The following is a 19,875-nucleotide window of genomic DNA, read 5'->3' as shown; positions in this document are numbered from 1 at the left end:
CACCACAGCTGTCACTGTTATCTCGCTGGTATATAGCACTGTTATCCTCATGTCTCAGATCAACATAAGCCTTAAAGTGTTAAAAATAGATAAGGAGAAGAGATGAAATCAACAATAACTTAAATTTCCATAGGCCTTTAATGTAAAACAGAAGTAGGTTTTTTGAAACAGATCTTTGAAAAGGCTGGAAGTATACTGCAGGTTAAATGATGTCTGTGAAAATGACATTTTGGATGTTTATTATTAAATTTTAAAATTGCAGAATCATGCTGCGGTTTCAATCACTCATCAGGAAAAGAAGATTAAAAGCAAGTGTTACGATGTGGAGGTTGACCCCCTTTTGAGAAGTAACGTCAAATTCCCCCAGAGGAATACCTCACCTCCTAATCTGTTAAGTGTGTAGGAAGGTGTGAACTGTTCTTCAGTAACGTTTAGTGGTTAACTAACAGAAATATCTGGCACTCACTTTAATATGAACACGTAACAATTTATTTAACTAACGGAACTTTAACTAAACAAGTAACATATTGAATAAAATAAGAATCTAACAGAATGCTACTCAAATAAATACAATACTCATTAACCAAACTAAATCATAATAGGATTCAGTCACACTCAAAAAAAAAAACAACAACCAGGTTTTGTGGCTTTCGGTAACTTTCAGGGTTCTTCTGTTGATTCCTCTGTTGTAAGTTCTTTCTGATTCAGTACCTTTTCACTTGTTAGGTGGTGTGTTCTCTTAAGAGATATCTGAAACTGACAGAATTGCTGTCTCCTCCTCGAGACTTGAGAGGTGGCAATCCTTTCAGTTACTCCCCTCTGCATTCTCTTTTATACCTGTGATGACCTATCAATTTTCCTGCAATAGGATTGGCCTGATGTTTCAAAATCATCAAATTCAAATCTATATAAGTTCTTGGTAGCTGAGTACCTGCTTTAAATTGATTGGGCGAGATTCAAACAGGTACAGATTGGCATGTCAAGATTACTGCTTGACCTTTTGATACAAATGTTTCAGTTTGGACTCTGGATGTACTTTGCATTTTTATATCTCCAAGCACTGAAACAAACACCAGCTTTTAAAGGGACCCCGCGATGTTCTTTTTCCCCCTCTAGCATTTTTTACAATTTTTTTACACCTTTACCAACATCAAATTCCAACTTCACAAACTCGACTTCGCAACACAAGGAGACCCCTGTTTTTTAAAAAATCCAATGGTTGGGGTCCATGTAGTTACAAGCTAGAATCACAGGTTTTTTACAGTGCAAAAGGAGGTCATTCCACCCATCGAGACTGCACAATCTCTCTGAAAGACCATTCTACCCAATCCTACTCCCTTGCTTGATTCCTGTAACCTTGCAAATTCTCTTCAGATAGCAATCCAATTCCCTTTTAAATACTTAGATCAAACCTTCTTCCACCACACACTCGGGGACTTTTTCCCAGATACCAACTATCCTCCAGGTTAAAAGAAATCCTCATCATTTTTACAACTTTTAAGAATCATAGAACCCCTGCAGTGCAGAAAGAGGCCATTTGGCCCATCGGGTCTGCGCTGACTGAAAATGTGTCCCACCCAAGCCCTATCCCCGTAACCCCACATATACCCTGCTAATCCCCCTAACCTATACATCTTGGGACACTAGGAGGCAGTTTAACAAAGCCAATACACTTAACGTGCACATCTTTGGACTGTGGGAGGAAACCAGAGCAAACCCACGCAGACACTGGGGAAAAAGTGCAAACTCCACGCAAATAGTCACTCAATGCCGGAATTGAACCCAAATCTCTGGCGATGCGAGGCAACACTGCTAATCACTGTGCCTTCCAGTTATTTTATGAATCTGTACCCTTGATGCCATCTTGAGTGTGAACAGTTTCCACTATTTATCCTGTCAGGGAGTCAGTTAGCTCAATTGGCTGGACGGTTGGTTCATGATTTGGAGAGATGCCAACAATGTGAATTCATTTCCTATACCGGTTGAAGTTATTAATGAAGGCCCCGCCTTCTCAACCTTGCCCCTTGTCTGAGGTCTGGTGACCCTCTGGTTAAATCACCACCAGTCAGGGCTCTCTCTGGGGAAGGGCGGGGGGAGCAACCTATGAACTTTGGTGACTTTCATTTACCCTGTCCATACCCATCAGGATCGTGAATACCTTTGTCAAGTCTCCTCTTGGCCTTCGAGGAAAACTGTCCCAACCCTTCCAATTCATCCTTAGAATCATTCTTGCAAATCTCCTGTATTCCCTCCAAAGCCGTCCCATCCTTCCTCAATTTTGATGCCCAGAACTGGATGCAGGATTCCAGGTGAGGCCTAACTAACGTCTTAGCCTTTACATTCCACTAGCTGCTGTGGTGGGATTTGAATGCATGTCCCCAGAGCATTAGCCTGAGCCTCTGGATTACTAGCCAGGTGACATTACCATTATGCCATCAACTTCAATTAAATTAAAAAGCACATCCTCAAAGGTAGTACAAAGAACAGAGAACAATACAGCACGGGAACAGGCCCTTCGGCCCTCCAAGCCCGCGCCACTCCCTGGTCCAAACTAGACCATTCTTTTGTATCCCTCCAATTCCACTCCGTTCATGTGGCTATCTAGATAAGTCTTAAACGTTCCCAGTGTGTCCGCCTCCACCACCTTGCCCGGCAGCGCATTCTCTCTCTCTCTCTCTCTCTCTCTCTCTCTCTCTCTCTCTCTCTCTCTCTCTCTCTCTCTCACTCTCTCTCTCACTCTCACTCTCACTCTCACACACACCTTGAACCTATGACCCTTCGTGAACGTCACCACCGACCTGGGAAAAAGCATCCCACCGTTCACCCTATCTATGCCTTACATAATTGTATACACCTCTATTAGGTCACCCCTCATCCTCCGTCTTTCCAGTGAGAACAACCCCAGTTTACCCAATCTCTCCTCATAAATAAGCCCTTCCATACCAGGCAACATCCTGGTAAACCTCCTCTGCACTCTCTCCAAAGCCTCCACGTCCCTCTGGTAGTGTGGCGACCAGTATTCCAAATGCGGCCGAACCAACGTTCTATACAACTGCAACATCAGACCCCAACTTTTATACTCTATGCCCTGTGCTATAAAGGCAAGCATGCCATATGCCTTATTCACTACCTTCTCCACCTGTGACGTCACCTTCAAGGATCTGTGGACTTGCACACCCAGGTCCCTCTGCGTATCTACACCCTTTATGGTTCTGCCATTCGTTGTATAGCTCCCCCCTACGTTAGTTCTACCGAAATGCATCACTTCGCATTTATCTGGATTGAACTCCATCTGCCATTTCTTTGCCCAAATTTCCAGCCTATCTATATCCTTCTGTAGCCTCTGACAATGTTTCTCACTATCTGCAAGTCCAGCCATTTTCGTGTCGTCTGCAAACTTACTGATCACCCCAGTTACACCTTCTTCCAGATCATTTATATAAATCACAAACAGCAGAGGTCCCAATACAGAGCCCTTTGGGACACCACTAGTCACAGGCATCCAGCCGGAAAAAGACCTTTCCACTCCCACCCTCTGTCCTCTGTGACCAAGCCAGTTCTCCACCCATCTAGCCACCTCCCCCTTTATCCCATGAGATCCAACCTTTTGCACCAACCTACCATGAGGGACTTTGTCAAACACTTTACTAAAGTCCATATAGACGACATCCACGGCCCTTCCCTCGTCAACCATTCTAGTCACTTCTTCAAAAAACTCCACCAGGTTAGTGAGGCATGACCTCCCTCTCACAAAACCATGCTGACTATCGTTATGAGTTTATTCCTTTCTAAATGCGCATACATCCTATCTCTAAGAATCCTCTCCAGCAACCTCCCTACCATGGACGTCAAGCTCACCAGCCTATAATTTCCCAGGTTATCCTTCCTACTGTTCTTAAATAATGGGACCACATAACTTCTGCATTATTACCTGAGCCACGTGAAAGTTGACATAAAGTAAATAAAGTTAGATGAATGTGTAGCTCAGAGATTAGTGTGGTAGAAGTGGGCTCTGGGTCATGGGGCACTGGCACCAGTACTGTGGAAAGTGGGGGTTGTGCTGTTGGACAATCTACACCAGAACCTTGCTCGGACCAGTGTTCTAGTGAGCCACGTGACTAGGGAGGTAAAGAAGGAAAGTGGGGACACTTGGGTCAAATTTTGGAAGAATTTGTAAATCAATGAGTATAGACAAAGCAGGAGAGACATCTATTAATATGGGAAAGGATAAACTGACCGAGACAGGAAGGGAAGGAGGCTAAAAATCTTAATATCACATTCAAAACAAAACTGAACTCATCGTGCCAATAGAAATAAGTAAGTATGATCTGATAGCCATTACAGAGATATGGCCACACGATGACATAGATTGGAACCCGAATATTGAAGGTTGCATGACGTTTAGAAATGACAGGAAGCTAGGGAAAGGCGGCTTTGTTCATAAATGATGGTAATAGCACAATAGAGAGATTTATGTTTTACCTCGTGTTGCTCTTCATTTTTTAACAGTAGCTTCAAAACTGATTCCTACAATAGCAATTTGCTTTAACGCCTTTAACATAAAATGTCCCAAGATCCTTCATAAAGAGTATTACCAAACAAACTTTTCCTAAGTGCTACATGTAGAGGTAATAGAACAAACAACCAGAAGCTCAGTCAAAAAGTGCCTTAGAGGAGGAAAGCAAGGTAGAGGTTTAGGAAGAAGTTCCAGAGCTTGGGGCCACTACAACTGAAACATAGCTGCTAGTGGTAATGCAATTTAAAATCAGACGCGTAAGAGACCAGAATTGGAGGAGGATTTTGGGACTGGAGAAAGCTGCGGATATGGGGAGGGATGAGGCCATTGATGGATTCGAGAATTTAAAAAAGAGAATTGCATAATGAGGAACACATGTAGGTTAGTGAGCTCTAGGGTCATGGGTGAATGGGACTTTGATCAATTTGGGATACAAGCAGCAGATTTTTTTAATCCACTTCAGTTCGCGAAAGGTGGAAATGATAGGTTGGTTGGTATTGTCTCGGAGTAACAAAGCTGCAAACTTGTGTTTGGATTAAATGCCATTTGAACTAGTGAGAATAAATGAACAATTGCTATCCCCCAAAACTAAAACCTATTTTTTCTATTTATGATGAAATAATGAAGTGACATTTCATTGTTTCTTCAGATTTGAAAAAATGAATATTGCTGACATGAAATCCCAGTTTGAAGAGATTCCAAGAAATGTTCCTTGTAGCAAGTACTGGTGTGACGTAAGTGCTTTTCAAATGGATTAAGTTTATGGTAGTAAATTTTGTTTATTTTACTCCACGTTTAATATTTAAACAATGTCAGGTATTATCACAAAAATGCAAGCAAAATAGATATGTTGAACCAAAGGAGAAAATATTTGGAGGGGTAACCAAGAGATTGGAAAAAGCAATGGATTTTTTGGAGTTTATTAAGATGAGGCAGGTGGGGAGCCATATGATTCGGAAATAAACTAGAGTGGAGGAATGATACACCTAAAGACATGGTTGTTGATAGTGAGGCAGTATGATGTGAAGATGTTCACAAAGCTAGAGTCGGGAATAGAGGGGAGGTGGACAGTGCGTGTGAGTTTGTGTGTATCGTGTATTAAATAAGCCTATTACTTCGGGCACAATTTGCCACATGGGACAATGGTAGAGTGACGACTAATAGACGTGGCTCAAAGAAGGTGAGGGTTGGAAACCTGATATTCCTGTTTCTTGGGTATTCAGGAAAGATGGGTGAACATAAAAAGAAGTGGGTGGTAGTAATGATTTAAAAAAAAAAACTATTGTAACACAAGAGGGTCAGTGATGGAACCTATGATTAGAAGTAAGCAACACCTGATGATTGGTACATGCAGTTGGCCACTAAATAATAAAATGGAACAATGGAGCAAGATGCAAGAACTAAGATAGATGTAATAATTATGTACTTTGTTTATCCTAATGTGGACTGAGTTAGCAAACTAAGAAGGGGAAGGGATTCTTGAAACATCTATAACAACCAGAACTGGCTTGCCTGCAGAAGGCAGAGAGTGGCTGTGGAGGGGTCTTTCTCTGCATGGAGGTCAGTGACCAGTGGAGTGCCCCAGGGATCTGTTCTGGGACCCTTGCTGTTTGTCATTTTCATAAATGACCTGGATGAGGAAGTGGAGGGATGGGTTGGTAAGTTTGCTGACGACACCAAGGTAGGTGGTGTTGTGGATAGTTTGGAGGGATGTCAGAAGTTGCAGCGAGACATAGATAGAATGCAAGACTGGGCGGAGAAGTGGCAGATGGACTTCAACCCGGATAAGTGTGTGGTGATCCATTTTGGCAGATCCAATGGGATGAAGCAGCAGTATAATATGAAGGGTACCATTCTTAGCAGTGTAGAGGATCAGAAGGACCTTGGGGTCCGGGTCCATAGGACTCTTAAATCGGCCTCGCAGGTGGAGGATGCGGTCAAGAAGGCGTACGGCGTACTGGCCTTCATTAATCGAGGGATTGAGTTTAGGAGTCGGGAGATAATGCTGCAGCTTTATAGGACCCTGGTTAGACCCCACTTGGAGTACTGCGCGCAGTTCTGGTCACCTCATTACAGGAAAGATGTTGAAGCCATTGAAAGGGTGCAGAGGAGATTTACAAGGATGTTGCCTGGATTGGGGGGCATGCCTTATGAGGATAGGTTGAGGGAGCTTGGTCTCTTCTCCCTGGAGAGACGAAGGATGAGAGGTGACCTGATAGAGGTTTACAAGATGTTGAGAGGTCTGGATAGGGTAGACTCTCAGAGGCTATTTCCAAGGGCTGAAATGGTTGCTACGAGAGGACACAGGTTTAAGGTGCTGGGGGGTAGGTACAGAGGAGATGTCAGGGGTAAGTTTTTCACTCAGAGGGTGGTGGGTGAGTGGAATCGGCTGACGTCGGTGGTGGTGGAGGCAAACTCGTTGGGGTCTTTTAAGAGACTTCTGGATGAGTACATGGGATTTAATGGGATTGAGGGCTATAGATAGGCCTAGAGGTGGGGATGTGATCGGCGCAACTTGTGGGCCGAAGGGCCTGTTTGTGCTGTGGCTTTCTATGTTCTATGTTCTATGTTAACCCTTTCTTTGTTTCTAATTTCCAATTCACCAACTAAGAGGTTTTGGATCTAACTTGGAAATCAGTGAGGCAAGTGGAACATGGGGAGCATTTGGCAACAATAATCATAATATCATCATGTTTCAAATATCTGGGAAAGAACAATAAAATTTCAAGTGTAAGAATGCTCAAGTGGAGGAGGGTTAATGTTAAGGAATTGAGAGGAGATCTGGCGCAGGTGTACTAATCTAATACCATTGTCACCAAAACAGTAATTGACCAATGGATGGCCTTCAAAGAGGCACTTTTCCCATTACTTCCACAAGTTTCTGTGATCCTCTTTTCTAGTATCCTTTTTGCAGATAAATTGGCTGCCTTCATTTTGGTGTTCCTACTGATTTACGTGAGTAATTAATGCCCTTGGCTTGTAGAATTTAGCACTGTACCTGACAGTCAGCCACCATGACCTTTTCCTAACTCCACTTAATTCTTTTGACTCTGGATACATAAGTCTTCACAGTTTTTATCTTGTGCTTAAAAATGTTCTATTTATATTCTACATTGATTCATCACCATCTAGCAGAATAAGTCAGTTAACCTTTTCTCCATCGTCTGCAATTCTGCAAATTTGCCCTACTGAAAACTTGTAAAGAATTTTGGATTTTCAAAATGATTAGTTCTGCTAGCCAATTGCAACTATATAATGTCATGGTCATGTTGCCCAGAGATTTTCCCTCACAGTGGCTTAAAAGGTCAGACTCATTTCTAAACAATAGATTTGGTATACTTTGTTTACATGGGTCAAGGAACAGTCTTTGCTCACAACCTTTGTTTCCACTCTGGGCTAAACATTTTTTTTCAACTCGTTGACATCTGACAATGTCATTGTAGGGGTATTTTCAGAGACTTGAGTATCGAGTTTAACTTTAGCTAATACAAAGACTCTCGACTACAGCAGCCTGGTGAAAGACGCTTCTTTATTGACCAACGCAGCTGGGAGAGAAGGGCTGGGCAATCCAACTCTGAAGTTACACCACATCGGCAATATAATTATACCATTTCCAAAAGTCATTTTACAAGCCCACTGACATACCTCAGTCAGAAATGAACCAATCATCATTAGTACAGGTCAAACATTATTAGTAAGTGTCATATATCTTGGCCAATTACAGATATTCTCTGACGGCATGGGAACAAAGTTCTCGTGGTTAGTGCCTGACTTTCCCATGGCCACCTGGTCTCTCTCTTATCTGGTAGTATACTCAGCCTTTCATTAACTGTTTGGAATCACTGGCTTGTCCTTGTTTAATGAATATCTCGTTCACTGAGCTGTCTGCTGCTCGTGTTGATAAGAGTTATGCTTCTGCAAGTGTTTTGTTATAAGGAATGTGGTTCACTTTACTGGCCTATTTCCTAGAACCCTGTGCCATTAGCCTGTTTAATAATACACTTTCAAAAATACATGTTTAAATTCTCTAACTGTGGTTATGTGTAGACAGTACCTCTGCAAAATATGTATAAGGCAGTCTGATTCTTAGCCTAAGCTAATCCATTCTGTTCTAATATTCTTTATAGATGTTTTAAATCCCAGAGTATTTTGAAGCCCTCTAACATATTCGCATCTCTTGGCCCTTGGCTAGCCCAAGATTAGGCCACTAAATGGATGTTTTTAAGTAAATATTCTCGGATCCCAAATGGTTGTTTGGCATTTGGGATGCTCTTTTCCCTACACTGTCATCACTGTTGCTGCACCCTTTGTGGACCTGACTACTTGTGCACAACAGCATTCGAGCAGGTATACAAATGCCAACATTACAATAAAAAAGAACAATTCCTTGCATGATTGATGTCCCAGGGAGCCTAGCCAGTCTGAAGCTCAACCCCCAAGAGTAAAGGGTTGAACCTGCTTGAGTTTCTTGAGCTCCTCAACCTCTTTTTGTAAAAGACCAGTTAGATCGGCTATGGATTCCGAATTATCTAGTATGTATGTGCCACACTCTGATCCAATTACTTCACATGTTCCACCCCTGGCTGACAAGGTATAGTCCATTCAATGCTGAATTATCACGGTGCGCATGGCAATTATCACGGTGCGCATGGCAACCATCACATCATTGATTTCAGAAACGGCATTGGCCGTATCATCGGCAATTTGCTCTAAAATTGAGATTATATAATTGTTTTCTTGTGCCGACCTCCCAATTCCAAACCAAGGGACTGCCATGCCATGATAGCGTTCTGTTAGCATAATAGAACATTGATGTCTCGTCAAAGGAAGGTGAGGCGTATGATATGTGTATGGGGCTACATATCCAAGGTAACATGATCCCTTCCATCTGAGAGGGCGCCAAGGATATGCCCTATCCCCATAAATCCAATAAGCACAGTTGAGAGTCGGGTAAGTGTTGCTACCCTTGAAGCAATAAGAGATATTGCAAAATTGATCATTACTGGGTGGAATCCGGCATAGTCAACTGGTCCGGTTTAGTGTGGTAACGTTCACTTATGCCTAAGTTACTCCCAGGACCTGCCTTATTCTCAGTACAATATATCCCTTTTGGCTTTGGTGTCATTTTGTTTCAGGATTAAACTAGGAGCTGGGCTTGATAGGTTATAGACAGGTGTATATCTCCTCATATGGTCTCGCCTTCCTGCACAAGATTCACCGCTATGAAATTTCTTCCTGTCCTCTGCTAGAGAATCCTGGTAATCGGTGTCCAGGGCATTTGAAATCCTGGGCCTGTTGGTTCGTCATAATTAATTCAGACCATGACATGGGCAATGGTTACAACGATATTCCCCCTTCAGCATGCATAGGGATGTGCAAGCAAACCCAACATCCTCATTGGTTGGAAATTATAGCATATGTGTATGCCATATCTAAGCAAGTGTTGACATGCAGTTCGCAAGGGAAACATTGAATGATCTTTGGTGCTGGTCCTACCTGAGTTAGAATCCGTACACTCTATTAAAAGATTAGAAATACATGTGATCATTTTGACAATCAACTATCTATCGACAGTTCCTACAGCTCTTTTAAATTCTCAGCTGTTGGTCAATGTCAGGTAAGTAAAATATTATTTACAGATCTGCGTAGCAATCATGTTCCACTCAGTTGAAATTTATTTATTAGTCAGAAGTAGGCATTCATTAACACTGCAATGAAGTTACTGTGAAATTCCCCTGGTCGCCACATTCCGGCGCCTGTTCAGGTCAATGCACCTAACCAGCACATCTTTCAGACTGTGGGAGGAAACCGGAGCGCCCAGAGGAAACCCACGCAGACATGTGGAGAATGTGCAAACTCCACACAGACAGTGACCCATGCTGGGAATCGACCCAGGTCCCTGGCGCTGTGAGGCAGCAGTGCTAACCACTGCGCCACTGTATATGCCCGTCGTTATCCAAAGGATTTGTCTGCTGTAGTCTTGTCCTATTCTGTTCTGTCTTGTTGACGAGGGGATCCCCTGTTGAAGTGACTTGTATCCTGTGAGCATGAACAGAAAGCCTTTAGGCTTTAAGTTAGTATCTTATCAAATTGAATCATTTCTATCTTCTCTCTTCGAATACCCTCCTGGTTTTCTTGTCCCGTGATCTGACCCATCTAGTGGCTCATCTACAAATCCAAATCATTCCCATTATTATGGCGGCTGCAAAGGCTATAATGATCCCTTGTTCAGTAGGATCATTCATCCACTGGGGCAGCTTTGTAATTACAAGATTACTCATGGGATATGGCTTCAGCTGCCTAGTGCCGCCACCGCAGACTGTACTGCTCATTGATTAGGACGCATGTTTGTCCTGTGTCAACTACTTCATAGGGTCCCTCCCATCGAACTCCTAACTCTTGACTGTCAAGAGTTTCACCATAACCTTATGCCCTGGTGTGGATAACTTTAGGAGTATTTTCCCCTGCCATTTTCATTCGGTTTCTATGTTGCTGTTGCGTGGTTACAATTACCAAACAATATGTTTTTCCTTGCACCTGGGGCAGTGGTCCAGTAAAATCCATTTGTAAGTTTTCCCAAGGCCTTTTGGGCTGTGGCTGATTTCCCATTTTAATCCAGCAAGGATGGCCCAGTTCCACCAGGGCGCACTGTATCATCACTGGCCGAATTTCGCTTTGTTCCTTCCGTTGTCTTTCCACCAGCACTCCTTTAGTAATGGAATCATGTTATCTCTCCCTGCATGAGCTAGACCGTGGTATACTTTGAACAAGGCGTGCTGTATTGCATCTAAGACTATTATTTTCCCTTCCCTTCTCCATATTCCATCATGGCCTTCCTGTCGTCCGTAATCCTTCCACCCCTGTTTCTCATCTCTCGATTCTTGTTCTTGTATCTGTTTCATATTAATGTCTATACTATTTTTAGCTTGTAATGCTGCTATTCCTGGAGTTTGTATCCATTCCCAATCTTGTTCTATCAAATCTTTTGCAGCCTGATCTGCCCAGCTATTGCCTCACTGTGCCTGGCTCTCAATGCTTCTATGGGCCTGTACTTTAATTACAGCCGCTTCTAGGGGGCTGTGGGCAGCTTGGACTAAGTCTCTAATTAAATTTTCATGTTGTACGTGTCCCCAGCTAGAGGTCACAAACCCCCGCCTACTACAGGCTGTCACGTAGTCGTGTACTACACCAGATATAACCCTCCAAAGATGTGCGGGTTAGGTTGATTGGCCATGATAAATTGCCCCTTTGTGTCAGTGGGGCTAGGAGGGTAAATATATGGGATTACGGGGATAGGACATGGGTGGAATTATTGGCGCTGCAGGCTCGATGGGCCAATTGGCCTCCTTCTGCATTCTATGATTCTAAATGCATACCTACTGTCAGTTTGGACATTATTTCGCTTCCCCTTACCCCACTCTAAGACTTTGGTCAGGGCTAACAATTCATCTACTTGTGCTGAGTTATTCCCAGGAATTTGTTCTCCTGCAATCACGGTACCTTCGTCATCTACCACTGCCCATACAATGTGGGGTTTCTCCCCTGACATACCTTCTCGCTCCATCTACGTATAGGTTAATCACCCCTTCTCCTACAAGTGGTTCCTCAGCCAGATTCACACTGTTTCCCTCATTCACTTCCGCTACATGTTTGTGCTCCGTTCTTTGCACTGTCAGCCCTCCTGTGGGATTCCTCCTGTGTCTTTGCTGATTTCTACATGCCCATCCCTGGCAAATGATTCACTTCCCATTTTGAGCATCTTTCAGTCTCCCAGCTTCCAGGAGCTGGACGATTGTGTGAGGGCTATGGAGGATTATTTTTCCCATCAAGATGATGGGCTCTGCAACACTTATTGTCAATGATGCACATGCTAGTGCTCTCACACATCGATGCATGCCTCTGGCAACCGAATCTACTTGGGAGGAGTAGTATCCCACTGATCTTAATTTATCCCCATGCTGTTGGCAAAAAATGTGAAAAGGTTTAGTGAGATCTGGTAATCCCCGGGTAGGGGCCCTTACCAAAGCTTGCTTTAGATCAGAGAAGGCTTGTGCTTCCTTCTCTCCCCACTCTATTCTTCCTTTGCCCTCCCTTCCTCCCGTTATTAGGTCCTGTGTGGGTTTCCCAAGTGCTGCATAACCTTCTACAAAGTTCCTACAGTAATTAAAAAATCCCAGTGTTCGTCTTGCACCTTTTACGGTATGAGGACTCTGCATACAAAGCCTGGCCGCCTTCTGGATACCTCTGGATATGACATATTCCACGTTTATCACCTGTTCCAGTCCCAATTGAGCCTTTCTTGGGTTTACCTTAAGTCTGGCTTCTTGAATCACTTGAATTACTTTGTGGGGGGCCAAGCAATGGATAGAGTGGACGTGGAGAGGATGTTTCAACGACTAGGAAAAACTAGAACCAGAGGGCACAATCTCAGACTAAAGGGACGATCCTTTTAAAACCAAGATGAGGAGGAATTTCTTCAGCCAAAGAGTGGTGAATCTGTGGAACTCTTTGCCGCAGGCCAGGTCATTGAGTATCTTTAAGACAGAGATGGGTAGGTTCTTGATTAATAAGGGGATCAGGGGTAATGGGGATGAGAAAAATATCAGCCGTGATTGAACGCGGAGCAGGCTTGATGGGCCGAGTGGCCTAATTCTGCTCCTATGTCTTATGGTCTATATTGAACAGTCTAATGCTATCAAAATGTCATCTACATATTGTGGGATAATTGTTCCTACACACTTTAAGGGGTTGATGGTCTGAGCCATGTTTTTATGGAATATAGCTGGACTATTGTGGAATCCCTGTGGCAGACGGGTCCAAGTGTTTTGCTGGTTCCCAACTGTGAATGCAAACTTGTACTGCAGTTCATCAGCTACATTAATTAGATCCGAATCCATTGGCAATGTCTAATATTTTAAATCTTGTCTGGTTCAATGGTATTCAGGATAAGAACATAAGAACATAAGAAATAGGAGCAGGAGTAGGCCATCTAGCCCCTCGAGCCTGCCCCGCCATTCAATAAGATCATGACTGATCTGACGTGGATCAATACCACTTACCCGCCTGATCCCCATAACCCTTAATTCCCTTACCGATCAGGAATCCATCCATCCGCGCTTTAAACATATTCAGCGAGGTAGCCTCCACCACCTCAGTGGGCAGAGAATTCCAGAGATTCACCACCCTCTGGGAGAAGAAGTTCCTCCTCAACTCTGTCTTAAACCGACCCCCCTTTATTTTGAGGCTGTGTCCTCTAGTTTTAACTTCCTTACTAAGTGGAAAGAATCTCTCCGCCTCCACCCTATCCAGCCCCCGCATTATCTTATAAGTCTCCATAAGATCCCCCCTCATCCTTCTAAACTCCAACGAGTACAAACCCAATCTCCTCAGCCTCTCCTCATAATCCAAACCCCTCATCTCCGGTATCAACCTGGTGAACCTTCTCTGCACTCCCTCCAATGCCAATATATCCTTCCTCATATAAGGGGACCAATACTGCACACAGTATTCCAGCTGCGGCCTCACCAATGCCCTGTACAGGTGCATCAAGACATCCCTGCTTTTATATTCTATCCCCCTCGCAATATAGGCCAACATCCCATTTGCCTTCTTGATCACCTGTTGTACCTGCAGACTGGGCTTTTGCGTCTCATGCACAAGGACCCCCAGGTCCCTTTGCACGGTAGCATGTTTTAATTTGTTTCCATTGAGATAGTAATCCCATTTGTTATTATTTCCTCCAAAGTGTATAACCTCGCATTTCTCAACGTTATACTCCATTTGCCATATCCTCGCCCACTCACTCAGCCTGTCCAAATCTCTCTGCAGATCTTCTCCGTCCTCCACACGATTCACTTTTCCACTTATCTTTGTGTCGTCTGCAAACTTCGTTACCCTACACTCCGTCCCCTCCTCCAGATCATCTATATAAATGGTAAATAGTTGCGGCCCGAGTACCGATCCCTGCGGCACGCCACTAGTTACCTTCCTCCAACCGGAAAAACACCCATTTATTCCGACTCTTTGCTTCCTGTCGGATAGCCAGTCCCCAATCCACTTTAACACACTACCCCCAACTCCGTGTGCCCTAATCTTCTTCAGCAGCCTTTTATGGGGCACCTTATCAAACGCCTTTTGGAAATCCAAAAACACCGCATCCACCGGTTCTCCTCCATCAACCGCCCTAGTCACATCTTCATAAAAATCCAACATGTTCGTCAAGCACGACTTTCCCCTCATGAATCCATGCTGCGTCTGATTGATCGAACCATTTCTATCCAGATGCCCTGTTATCTCCTCTTTAATAATGGATTCCAGCATTTTCCCTACTACAGACGTTAAGCTGACCGGCCTATAGTTACCCGCCTTTTGTCTCCTTCCTTTTTTAAACAGCAGCGTAACATTAGCCGTTTTCCAATCAACCGGCACTACCCCAGAATGCAACGAGTTTTGATAAATAATCACTAACGCATCCACTATTACCTCTGACATTTCTTTCAATACCCTGGGATGCATTCCATCCGGACCCGGGGACTTGTCCACCTTCAGTCCCATTAGCCTACCCAGCACTGCCTCTCTGGTAACATTAATCGTATTAAGTATTTCTCCTGCTGCCAACCCTCTATCGTTAATATTTGGCAAACTATTTGTGTCCTCCACCGTGAAGACCGACACAAAAAACTTATTTAAAGACTCAGCCATATCCTCATTTCCCACTATTAACTCCCCCCTCTCGCCCTCCAAGGGTCCAACATTCACTCTAGCCACTCTATTCCTTTTTATATATTTATAAAAACTTTTACTATCATTTTTTATATTAATTGCTAGCCTAGCTTCATAGTCTATCCTTCCTTTCTTTATCGCTTTCTTAGTCTCTCTTTGTTGTTTCTTAAATTTTTCCCAATCACTTGTTTCTCCACTATTTTTGGCCACTCTGTACGCAGCTGTTTTTATTTTAATACTCTCCTTTATTTCCTTCGTTATCCACGGCTGGTTCTCCCTTTTCTTACAATCCTTGTTTTTTGCTGGAATATATTTTTGCTGAGAACTGAAAAGGATCTCCTTAAAAATCATCCACTGTTCCTCAGCTATCCTACCTGCCAGCCTGCTCTCCCAGTCTACCTTAGCCAATTCATCCCTCATCCTATCATATTTCCCTCTGTTCAAACAGAGGACACTGGTTTGAGACCAAACTTTCTCCTCTTCCATCTGAATCAGAAATTCGACCATATTGTGGTCACTAGACCCAAGAGGGTCCTTCACAATAAGATCCTTAATTCTACCTACCTCGTTACACAATACCAGATCCAAAATAGCTCGTTCCCTCGTCGGTTCCATAACGTGCTGTTCAAGGAAACTATCCCGACAGCATTCTAAGAACTCTTCCTCCATTCCATCCTTACCGACTTGAGTCTGCCAGTCAATGTGCATGTTGAAGTCCCCCATGATTATTGCCGTTCCATTTTTGCACGCATCCCTTATCTGCTTGTTTATAGCCCTCCCTACCTCAACATTATTATTTGGGGGCCTATATACCACACATACTAGTGTCTTTCTCCCTCTACTATTCCTCATCTCTACCCATAATGATTCCACGTTTTGTTCCTCAGAGCCTATGTCATCCCTCAGTACTACCCTGATATTATCTCTTATTAATTACTAGCTGGGTTTGCTATTATGGGGTGCTCTCGAGTCATGTACTGGTTTAAGGTGGTATAATCATTGGTCAGATGGGTGAATTAGTCTCGGTGGATGCTTTGGACACTATTTGTTGCTTCTCCAACTCAGCAATAATGATCTTGACAGCCTCCGGTTTAATAGGATATTGCTTATGCGGAGGGTGGACTTACCGTGGGGCCGTTATCAGAGGAACGGCCAGATACCTACAGTCCTGTTTGTGTGGCCCAAACCCAGGGATGTTATGAAGTCCAATTTGGTCGGAGGGTTGCTATCTGGGAAATAGTATATCCTTTCTTCTGACCCCACCTATTCTGCTTGTAGGGCTTGTGCCACTCCATAGAGGCTGCTGTGGGATCAATTACAGCTCCCAATTGTTCCAACAAATCTATTGCCAAAATACTTACCTCCCCCGCTGAACATATCCCAATCTGGACTTATTCCTCTTGATCCCCAATCTCCAAGTGAATGTGTTCACTTAATACTGCAGTCTTAATACTGCGGTCTTCACTTAATCCCCCAGTTACTCCTTTTAATTGTATAGTTTGGTGAGTAATCTGCAATGCTAAATCCGTTGTTGATGTACTTGCCCTGGTGTCTACCAACATGATACAAGGCTGACCCCCTACAATTGCTTCCACGTACATCCGGGGATCTCGATCTACAATTTCAAGGGTCACTAATTGTCATTTCTGTCCTAACAACTTTTGCAGCTCAGCTGCCGTCATCTGGATTACTGGCTGTGGTAATTGCCGCATAGATGCAGGGTCTTGGGGTGGAGCCTCTGAGGGTGACTTTGTCCACTTGGGGCCCTGTCCTTCCTTACACACACACACACCCCATCCCCCTGCCCAACAATCCTTTATTCCATGACTTGGAGCAATTCACCTAGTGCCAATCCCCTGTCCTTTCCCTGTATCCCTGCAAATGATTTTGAATACTTCTATCAAATCTTCTGTCAAACTTTTCCGAGGAGAACTATCCCAACTTCTCCATTCTTTCTACATAACTGAATCATCAGGAGATCTGCACACCACAGTTGTCCCTCACTATAAGAAGGACGTGGAAGCATTGGAAAGAGTGCAAAGGAGATTTACCAGGATGCAGTCTGGTTTGGAGAGTAGGTCTTATGAGGAAAGATTGAGGGAGCTAGGGCTTTTCACTTTAGAGCGGAGGAGGATGAGAGGCGACTTAATAAAGGTTTATAAGATGATGAGGGGGATAGATAGAGTGGACGTTCAGGGAGACTATTTCCTCGGGTGGATGTAGCTGTTACTAGGGGACATAACTATAAGGTTCATGATGGGAGATATAGGAGGGATGTCTGAGGTAGGTTCTTTACGCAGAGAGTGGTTGGGGTGTGGAATGGACTGCCTGCTGTGATAATGCAGTGGGACACTTTAGGAACTTTCAAGCGGTTATTGGATAGGCACATGGAGCACACCAGAATGATGGGGAGTGGGATAGCTTGATCTTGGTTTCGGACAAAGCTCGGCACAACATCGAGGGCCGAAGGGCCTGTACTGTGCTGTACTGTTCTATGTTAACCTGTGGCAATTGCGGCATTGTCTATTCTCTATGGATTTGTCTCGGCAATCTCTGGCAATATGCCCTTTCCACGTGAAAAGTATGCTCCTTTAACTCAAAAGGGGGCTTGTCAGCCTGCATTGGGGTTACTTTGGGGTTTTTCCTGATGCTGGACATCCGCTTTCATAGCCCAATTTATAATTTCCTGTTAATTGTTTCCCACTGGGAGACCCATTTCTATGATTCGAGTCAGGGCTGGACTGAATCCATCCTTAAGCATGCTCAGAAATATGTCATGGACCCTCACAGGGTCCAATTGCCCCTTCATTATCTTCATGCACTCTGAACTTCCTTTCCTCATATTCTTCTACCGTTTCTTTGGGACCTTGTTTAATTAGGGTTATCTTTGTCCAGTTCGCGTGTCCTCTATCTATGGCCTGTTCTATGTCCAGTTTAAATCTTTCATATTTTTGTTGAACGGAATGACCTCCCGCAGTTATCCAATCTGTCCCTTGTAAGGCAGCAGACAACATTTTGCCACACTGGCCTGGCTAATTTCCCCTTCACCAATAACCTCACACTATCTGAAGTTGTGAACTTCCCTTAGTTCATCCATGGCTTCCCAAAAAGCCAAATTCTGGTGGTTACATTGTAACGGACCTAATTTATCCATAAGCATCTGTTTCTCCGCTGCAATCAGTGGCATTTCTTGGGTGACAGTTGTGGCTACTCCTGCCTTGTCAGCGTGAGTTTTCACTATAGTTTGGATTGGTGCCATGGGAGCGGACGGGGCTATCACATTATGGGGAGGGGGAATTCTGATCACTGTGAGCTGCTCACTCCGGTGAGGTTTCCGAATCCATTCCTCTAGCACCAGCCCCCCTTTTTCTCCTAATCCATGGATTGGGGGATATAATGATCCTGTCACCATCCGTTTTACGAGTCTATGCATGATTTCTTTCTGTGCTGCCTATTTGCTTACAATATGCCTCCCTCTGGAGGCAATTTCTCATCATAGCTGCTAGTATGACAGTTGCCATATCAGATTTATTTTTGTTTGACCTGCCCACCATGCCTTCTGCTCAGCGTCGGGGGCTTCGGAATTATACCCTTCTATCATTTTCTTAATTTTCCGTGCTCAGTTTAATACAAACAGTAGTAACAATCTTCAGATCCCTGCTGGAAATCTCTTGCATCTAGACTGACCGTCGCCATCGTGCAGTCCTTGTCCCCTAACACCTATTATCTGTATTGTTCTCAAGTCTCACTGGGGTCCCCTAGTGCCCGGACTGACCGTCACCCTTTTTTGTGCTGTTCTCATCTCTTGATACTTTCCCTGTTGCGCAGCTCTTCGCTCTGCTGCTTAAAATGATCCAAGGGTCTCGTCCTTGGTCCCCCCACATTAAGTGCAACTTAACCTCTAACATCTTCTCCTATCGTGTGACTTTTCACTCCGTTATTCAGGCAGATGCAAGAGTCCCTGTCCTTGCTCCCCTGCATTAAGCGTGACTTCTCCATGTAGTGAAACTGTATTCGCAACCCCTGCTCGTGATCTGAATGCTCAACTTACGGTTTTGGCAGTTTAACTACTGGCTGGTAAAATAAAAATACTCACCCACTTGAGGAGCACATGTCTGCCGTCGGATTCCAGTGAGTCACCCTGCTTGCAGCGCCAATTCTGTAGGGGTATTTTCAGAGGCTAAGTATTGAGCTTAACTTTAGCTAATACAAAGACTCTCGACAGGCAGCAGCCTGGTGAAAGACGCTTCTTTATTGACCAACGCTGGGAGAGAAGGGCTGGGCAATCCAACTCTTCTCTGAAGGTGCACCACATCGGCAATATAATTATACAATTTCCAAAAGTCATTTTATGCGCCCCCTGGCTTATCCCAGTCAGAAATGAACCAATCCTCATTGGTACAGGTCAAGCACTATTAGTAAGTGTCTCATATACCTTGGCCAATTACAGATATTCTCTGATGGCATGGGGACCAAGTTCTCGTGGTTTCTGCCTGACTTTCCCATGGCCACCTGGTCTCTTACTGGTAGTATACTCGGCCTATTCATTAACTGTTTGAAATCACTAGCTTGTCCTTGTTCAATGCATGTCTCATTTACTGAGCTGTCTGGTGCTCGTGTTGATAAGAGTTATGCTT

General features: G+C 43.9%; 1 protein-coding gene across 1 annotated transcript in view; it reads left to right on the top strand.

The window, feature by feature from the left end:
- The first annotated feature begins 277 nt into the window (after positions 1-277).
- Positions 278-19,875, top strand: part of LOC144509030 (uncharacterized) — a 70,928-nt gene continuing 51,330 nt past the window's right edge. The window contains exons 1-2 of the mRNA XM_078237292.1: positions 278-390; positions 5,166-5,250. Of these exons, the coding sequence (XP_078093418.1) occupies positions 5,176-5,250 (75 nt within the window). The 5' untranslated portion in view covers positions 278-390; positions 5,166-5,175. The remainder of the gene's footprint in view (positions 391-5,165; positions 5,251-19,875) is intronic.

The sequence above is a fragment of the Mustelus asterias genome, chromosome 2 (assembly GCF_964213995.1).
Source record: "Mustelus asterias chromosome 2, sMusAst1.hap1.1, whole genome shotgun sequence".
NCBI lineage: Eukaryota > Metazoa > Chordata > Chondrichthyes > Carcharhiniformes > Triakidae > Mustelus > Mustelus asterias.
The sequence above is the reverse complement of the archived record's forward strand: the minus strand, read 5'-3'. Positions and strand labels throughout refer to the sequence as shown.